General features: G+C 29.6%; 1 protein-coding gene across 1 annotated transcript; it reads left to right on the forward strand.

Annotated features, from left to right (window-relative positions):
• The first annotated feature begins 4,127 nt into the window (after positions 1-4,127).
• LOC143596989 (mannan endo-1,4-beta-mannosidase 7-like) lies at positions 4,128-7,936 on the forward strand. Its single transcript, XM_077075620.1, has 5 exons — positions 4,128-4,559; positions 4,991-5,185; positions 5,266-5,388; positions 6,487-6,677; positions 7,306-7,936. The coding sequence occupies exons 1-5, from the start codon at positions 4,218-4,220 to the stop codon at positions 7,763-7,765; spliced, it is 1,311 nt and encodes a 436-aa protein (XP_076931735.1). The 5' UTR covers positions 4,128-4,217; the 3' UTR covers positions 7,766-7,936.
• Positions 7,937-8,312: the final 376 nt, after the last annotated feature.

Genomic DNA, 8,312 nt, shown 5'->3' on the forward strand with positions numbered 1-8,312 from the left:
GTGTTTTCACATGACCGGCTTACCCACTTATGTTTTCACATATAAAAACATATTTCCTACACTTGTTTAATGAGTAGTGTATATATAAGTTTTTGATACGTATGACATTTCACTAATTTATAATTTTGTATTGATGCGTAGTATATAATGGATTTTTACTATATCGTTTTTTATTGTTGTGTTTGAAATTTTATTTTGTTTCAATGAACCCTTGTTTTTTAGAACATAATTCGCTTTTTCTCTAAAGTGAAAATGATAGCTTTAAATTATTTAGATCGTTATTGGTTTTATTTATAAATTATAAACTAAAAAAAAGATGTATTTTGTTTGTTGATAAACAGTAATTAGGAAAACATAGATTATGAGATTTCGAATTATGTATAAATTATAATTAAAAAAAAGTTTGTTTGGTAATAAAGAAATCGATATGGGTTTTTCTAGATTGATAAAATATAACTATGGAGCATCATATATAATAATAATAATAAAGAATTAAAGTGTAACCGTTTAAAGTTAATAATTAGTTACCTACATAAAAAAAGCATTTATACTAAAATACCCCTATGATTAAAATAAATCATATAATAAAAGAAAATTTGTGATTGGTTGGTTTTATTTCTCGCACTTCTCTCTATAAGAATACTTCTTGAATGAACCTAATCATATATATATATATATATAGGGTAAGGATCCTAAGAGAACCATTGACAAATTGAGAACTTTGAGAACCATTTTGGACCACTAAAAAAACCCTCTAAAAATATTAAAAAAATTATAAAACAAACAAAACCGAAAATTTTAAAAAAGTAAAAAAACCAAAATTCTTATATTTCATTCTGGTTTCATTAAAAAAAACCGAATTTTTTTTTCTTTTTAATTCGTATTATACATATACACATATGTATACTTTCATTTAATCTCTAGTTACGTAATATACATATATGTACATTATCATTTACCTTAAATTATACATATGTGTATAGAAAAAAAACATGTGTGTACATATTATGCATATATGTATAATAAAAAAAACCGATTTTTTTTCTTTTTAATTCGTATTATATCTATACACATATGTATACTTTAATTTAATCTCTAGTTATGTAATGTACACATATGTACATTATCATTTACCTTAAATTATACATATGTGTATAGGAAAAAAACATGTGTGTACATATTATATATATATGTATAATTTAGCTAAACCGAGAATTTTTTTAGAAACCGGGATGATAAATAAGAACTTTGGTTTTTTTACTTTTTTTATTTTTGTGTTTTTTTTTTGTTTTATGATTTTTTTTATTTTTGGGTTTTTTTGTGGTCTAAAATGGTTCTCATAGTTCTCAATTCTCAAAAAGTTCTCACATGATCCTAATCCTATATATATATATATATATATATATATATGAAGTTTAATTTGAAAAGTTAACATACATGCTTAAGCTAACTGTTTTTATTTTATAACACATTTTTATTATCAAACTTGCCTTAAGCTTGTGACTTTGTGCAAAACTAAAAATATATAAATGCCAAACCCTTCTTCTCATCCGGCAATCGCATCGCTTCGTCTATTTCTTTGTCCATGTTTCACCTGTATCCATTCCTTATTCGTTAGAAAGGATTTTAAGATTATATTATATTAACGTAAAACTATTATTTAAAAAGAAAAAGAAAAAAGACAAACGTATTCATTTATACATGACAAATTCACATGGAGTTGCTTTAGGTACCTATGAAGATCGTGACCCCTCAACAAAATACACCCTTCCTTTAATGAAATATAAGAATCATTGGAAACATTTTATGCACCATTATTAAGTATATTTGTTGTCGCTAAAAAATTAATATTGCACTAATGATTGATAAAGAAAAGAACTCCATTTTATCTTTGTGAACAAAATCAATGAAGGCGTGTAGAATGTAGATAGTGTGTTCCATCGCATGAGAGATGAGATTAAAAGTCCGAATCTTATAGTGAATAATGATATAGATCGATCTATTAGTATTTAGTAGGATTAATGTGTGTGACTTAATCATTTTAAAAAGAGAAAAGGAAAAAAAAATAAAATTACAAAGTTAATATACACGTCGCTTGATATCTTGTAGATTAAATGATTAATGTATGAGAGTCTTCAGTTAATTGACCAAATATATAATAATTTTTTTTCCCGATAATCAACTACACAGATTTTATTTTCTCAAATTTCACATGTTTTGAGAAATCGTTTAAAAAGAAAGTAAAGAGGGCATGCTCCCTGACTTTAATCATATACTGCAGTCTCACACCCCTTTTGCTACAAGAAGTATCGAAATGACCGATATTTGTGTTTTTAGAGTAATTTTTTTTAAAAAGAAGGAATGCTACATTCTACAAGGTTTTAACCCTTGACCTGTTTTAATGCTAAAGATTACATAAAATCGGATTATGAGAAAAAAATAGTTCAGTTAACTATAGTTCGTTGTCTGCTTTGTGCACGAGTAGGCTCAACCTAATTTCAATTAATAAATTTTATTGTCTCTTGGTCAAATAAAGTATTAGCAAACTTTTATAAAGACGTCGTTCTAAAAAAAAATTTTATTGGCTTAGGAATATGATGTCATTCGTTATAAATGTGGGTTTATGGGTATAAATCCTTGTAAGTGCACTGTTTGAAGATTTTAGGATGGGAAAAAAATTTGTTCAAAAAAAATTATTACTTACAAAATTACAACAAGAGCTTCCACATATAACACATTAGATATATAATATAAAAATAATAAATGTTTGTATCAATATCGGTGTGATACGGTTGATTCAATTATTTTTACGCATGTAACCTGCATAACCAGCCATGCAAATCACTTATCTACTATATCATAACCAAACCACCAGTTTCTCAATAGGTTCGATCATATGTCGGTTATTTGGTTCTTTTGTTCACCAATACCTTTCATCATTCACCAACGTTGCATAAACTTCGAGAATCATGATCATCGTAAACCATATCATAAATGTGTAATTTTGTAACGATGTGGTTTCTGGTTGAGCTAAGACGCACACCACCCCTCTCTTTTTACCTAGTGCACTCTTTAACTTTTCATAGCAGTAAAATTCACTATTTTCATATTAGAAAATTTTCCCTCCTTTATTTTATATTTTCCAAGGTGGTGTACATGAAAGTTTACTGCTATCTCATACAATTATCCAACCTTTATTTACATTGAAAGAAAGAAGTAATTTTCAGAGTCTTAGGGTGCAAGTTAAACTCCATAGCTTTAGTGAAAACTAGACTTAAATCATCAGTCCAAAGCTAAAGTCCCGTTAAAGATTCAAAACTGGTATCAACTATCAAGTCGATATAAAGGTACATATGGCCCCATACCATTTCAGAATCCCTATCATTCAATTCTTTTCTTGTTAATTTATAAATTTTGTTTTCAGTGTATATTTTTTTTATATTTACTATCCTGGTAAAGCAAGTCCATTAACTATTATAAGTGGAGTCGCCTACGTAACGTAATGAATTAATATTATAAATATGGACAGATTAACAATAAATCCAAGTGTTGCTTTGCTTGACCTTTTATGAGTTAAAAATGTGTTAAACATAATTAAATGTGTTATCATGTGTATATATCTTAACAATATTTTCGTATACTCTTATGTAAAACCAATATTCTTATATTTTATGAAAATGAGTTTTTCTAACTTGTTTTTGATATATTAAAGTTCCTCAACTTATAAATATAATACATACACTAAAAATCATTTAATTAGTTTTTGTATACGAAAATCACTAAGTTTGTTTAAGTATATACTATTCTTTTATTTTCTTAAATAATGGAGTAACTTGTTTAACTATTAAAGTTTATCAAAATTAGATGGTTAAATTTGTTTTTCAAAATTATCAAATTTTGACCTTTTTAGAAGTTAATTAGTCATTATAAAAATGCCATAAATAAATGGATTATAGAAAAGTTTAGAAAACCTTAATATATGAATGTTTTCATTTAATAATAAGATAGTGTAATATATCAATATCAATTAGATAAAATACATGTATGACATTGTAGAAAAAGACATCAACATATTTAATTTATTTGTATCTTCTTTCCAAGCCTCAAGGACACCCAAACCCTACATTTATTGGCTCACCACTCCTTAAAAACTGCTGCTTCTTCTCTAAAAACTCACCTACATCTTCCATACCACTCTAGAGAGAGAGAAAAAAAAAATGAAGAAAAAATTAGCATTTTCTATATTTCTTGTTGCTCTATTGATCCAAAACCACAACTCTTTTCTTGAAACCGAGGCTGCAAGATCAACAAGTGATGGATTTATCAAAACAAATGGGGTGCATTTCATGTTAAATGGTATCCCATATTATGCAAATGGCTTTAATGCTTATTGGTTGATGATTTTAGCCTCAGACCCTAATCAAAGTCCCAAAGTCACAGCTGCTTTCCAAGATGCAGCCTCACATGGCCTCTCTGTTGCAAGAACTTGGGCTTTTAGTGATGGTGGTGTCACCCCTTTACAATACTCACCTGGCTCCTACAATGAGCAAATGTTCAAGGTACATCACATTTTTTAAATGCTTGTTTTTGTTCATCATTTCTTGATTTTCAAAATTTACTTTAATAATTTGTTTTTTTCTGGTGGGGGTATGTGGGTATTGAAATGTTTACTGAAATTTAAAGTTTTTCTTGAAAAGTGTGTTTTTTTATTGGTGGAATATGGGTGACAATGTGACATTTTTCTTGATTTTTTAAGATTTTATTTGAAAGTGTGTTCTTTCTGGTGAGTATGTGGGTTATGAAATGTTCTTGAAATTTTAAGATGTTCTTGAAAAAGGTGTTTAAAAAAAAATGGTGGCTATATTGGTGTTGAGATGTTTTTAAAATTTCAAGTTTTCTATAAAAATGTGTGTGTGTGTTTTTTTTTTTTTTTGGGTGGGTATGTGGATGATGACATTTTTCTTGATTGTCTGGTTGTGTGATTGAAAAGGGGTTAGATTTTGTGGTGGCTGAAGCAAGAAGATTTGGGATCAAGCTAATTTTGAGTATGGTGAACAACTATGAAAATATGGGTGGCAAAAAGCAGTATGTGAATTGGGCTAGAAGCCAAGGCCAATACTTAACATCTGATGATGATTTCTTTACAAACTCTGTTGCTATAGGCTTTTACAAGAACCATATCAAGGTACCCTCAAATTTACAATTTTTTTTGAACTTTTCTTTATAAAATTTCTCACATTTTAATTTTTTTTGGTCATTATGTAGACTGTTCTCAATAGATATAACACAATCACTGGAGTTGTGTACAAGAATGACCCTACAATTATGGCTTGGGAGCTTATGAATGAGCCCAGATGCACTTCAGATACATCAGGAACAACAATTCAGGTTTTTGTTTGACTCTTATGTTAATATGTTATTTGACTTATTGACATTGATTTTAGGGACAAATAAGTCAATTTACGAACAAGAGTTGATAAATCAAGTTAATTCATGTAAAAAGTAGTAAATTTCTTAGAGCATTTAAAAATTTAAAAATAGTAAGCCAATTTGAGATTCAAGAAAATGAAAGATGATATCTTTAGTTTCTGACCACAAGTTGCTGTTGTTGGTCTGGGCTATGTAGTAATTCCCCTGAGCCACAACTACTGGCCCACCACATTGGGTGGCACCAATGGACTCACAACACCGACAACTGGTTTCAGAACTCACATGCCTTGAAAATTGAAATTTACAAAACTCAAGATGATTGTTTCAGTTTATCTCATCAAATAATAGATTCACTTTAAAAATTTTATAAAATGTTTATCACAAATTTACTTTTTTTAATACATTAGACTACTCATCTTTCATTTATCGTTTCACTATTAAGTAATTATCAGGTTTTTTTAGGATACATTGATAATGTGTCAGGTCATATTTTATTTTTATTCTAACTTAATGCATGAGCTCACGTCTTGAAATCTACAAAACTCAACATGCTGTTTATCTCACAATATAATAGATTCCTTCAAAAACTTAAATCAAATGTGAACAAAACCATTATTTAAAAAATGTCATTTCGCTCACGTTTTTTTTTTCTAGGTTATTCTTTATTCAAATCAAATTTGAAAAATTTGAAATTCATATCGAACCGAATCTGATAATTGAGTTTGAATTTATATACGGATTACTTTAGCGGGGTCCATCGTTTTTCAAAATATTGTATTTTTTTTGCTATTTCGATTTATTCAAATAGACCTGAAACCAAATTCGGTTCATCTTATTTCTAATTAGAATTCAGTTTTAAAATTTTCAAGTTCGAATAACCTGAATAATACTACCAAATGAAAAACCGCATGCTACTTTCTAATTACATGTTTTAAGAACATCTGTATGCAATATAGGATATACTATTATATTCTTGTCAATTACACAATTATAGTGAAAGAAAAAGAATTTAAAATGATTAACAATTTCTGTAATGAATAATGATGATGTGATCAGGCTTGGATTACAGAAATGGCTGCACATGTAAAGTCCATAGACAGCAACCACTTGCTAGAAGCAGGTCTCGAAGGCTTTTACAGCAAAACTGGTCGCCAGAATCCCGGTTTTGACGTTGGAACCGACTTCATCTCAAACAACCAAATTCCCGGAATCGATTTTGCCACCCTCCACTCGTACCCAGACCAATGGTAATTTCCCATCTTACCCTCACTTTTCATATTCATATACTTCCTCAAAGAATCCAAAACATTTGAAAAGGATAATTATGATTAAGTCAAATTAAAAGTATTGTATTTTAAAAGGTCATTTGTACTAAACTACATGGACTAAAATAATTTTACTCTAAAGTAACTTAGTAAGTAATAGTTGTAGTCCTTGTTGGAGTTATATAAGAATAATAATAAGAGTTATTCAATATTAATTATTGTGTGTTTACATAGTTATATTTCCTTTATATAATATTGAGAGTTATTCAATATTAATTATTGTGCGTTTATGTTTTGATGATTTATATCAATTCGTCTTTGACTCTTTTTAGCAACATTTTTACATTTTTTTATCACCAAAATATACTACCGTTAAATCACGCTATTTTTCTAAACTAACGCCATGTCCAAGGATTGAAGCTGGGACCTCCTACGAACTACGCAAATGGCAGTGACATTTCTACTAAGTGCAATGACTGAGAAGACTTAACAGTTTAACTGATATATGTTTTGTTTACTTTTTATAATTTGTAATACAAAATGTTTTACAAATAATGTAATAGATAATAAACTCGATTAACACTGACTTATCAATCTCCTGTTGGACCAGGTTAACAAGCTATGATGAACAAAATCAGCTCAATTTTCTAAGCACTTGGCTTAGAACACATATTTACGATGCCCAATACGTCCTCAAGAAACCATTACTCTTAACCGAATTCGGTAAATCGATGAAAGACCCGAACTTCAGCACGTATCAAAGAGACCAACTGTTTAACTTGGTCTACAATAACATATTCCTTTCGGCAAAACATGGTGGTGCGGCTGCAGGCGGTCTGTTCTGGCAGCTCCTAGCCGAAGGGATGGACTCGTTTGGTGACGGGTATGACGTTATTCTAAGCCGAAGTACCTCCACGTCTAACCTTATTGGCGAACAGGGACGCCGGCTTTACCAAATTAGAAAGATATTTGCTAGGATGAGAAATGTGCAAAGGTGGAAGAAGGCTCGAGCCGCTAGGCGGGCTCAGTGGTTGGCTTGGAAACGAGGCGTGAAGCCTATTGGAAACTAATAGTGACGGTTACAGTAACGGGTGAGATTTGGGTTTTCGTTTCGAAAATCCGTTAGCCATAATTTATAAGTAATCTCATAAAATGTGTGGGGTTTGTTTTTTTAATCTATAAGTTTGTATTGTTCTTTCTCTCTTAGAGATGCAAAATATACGTCCAGGAGGGTGGCTCAAAGATGAAAACTTTATATTTATATCGTTTGCTTGAAATTAAAATGTTTTCAGTTTTTGGTTTTTCAACATGTATCCTTATGCGACTTAATTTGCAAATTTAAGATTAATGGAATTCAAGTTATAGGTAATTGATATTGAATGTTTAATATATAGTTGAATGTGTATACTGAAGTTGCAACTAAATGTAGTTATAATTGTGGTAGCCGTATTGCCATAAGCCCATAACTACTTTCCACCAAAAGAAAACGGTAGGTGTATTTTTAACAAACTTTTAAGACAGCTGCACTCTTAAATGTAAAGTTATCAGAATTCGCAAGTTGCTCACATGTACGAGTTTTACTTAAAAGTGTTGGTTTCTAGATCATCTCAATTGATT

The sequence above is a fragment of the Bidens hawaiensis genome, unplaced genomic scaffold, assembly GCF_021521415.1.
Source record: "Bidens hawaiensis isolate Kalapana, Puna unplaced genomic scaffold, B.hawaiensis_p1.1 tig00047447_1, whole genome shotgun sequence".
Taxonomy (NCBI): domain Eukaryota; kingdom Viridiplantae; phylum Streptophyta; class Magnoliopsida; order Asterales; family Asteraceae; genus Bidens; species Bidens hawaiensis.

Bases quoted from the DNA above. Each gene is read 5' to 3' on its own strand.
- LOC143596989 (XM_077075620.1), top strand. From the start codon at position 4,218: ATGAAGAAAAAATTAGCATTTTCTATATTTCTTGTTGCTCTATTGATC. The intron at 5,389-6,486 runs GTTTTTGTTTGA...TGATGTGATCAG, and splicing joins CATCAGGAACAACAATTCAG to GCTTGGATTACAGAAATGGC. The intron at 6,678-7,305 runs GTAATTTCCCAT...CTGTTGGACCAG, and splicing joins CACTCGTACCCAGACCAATG to GTTAACAAGCTATGATGAAC.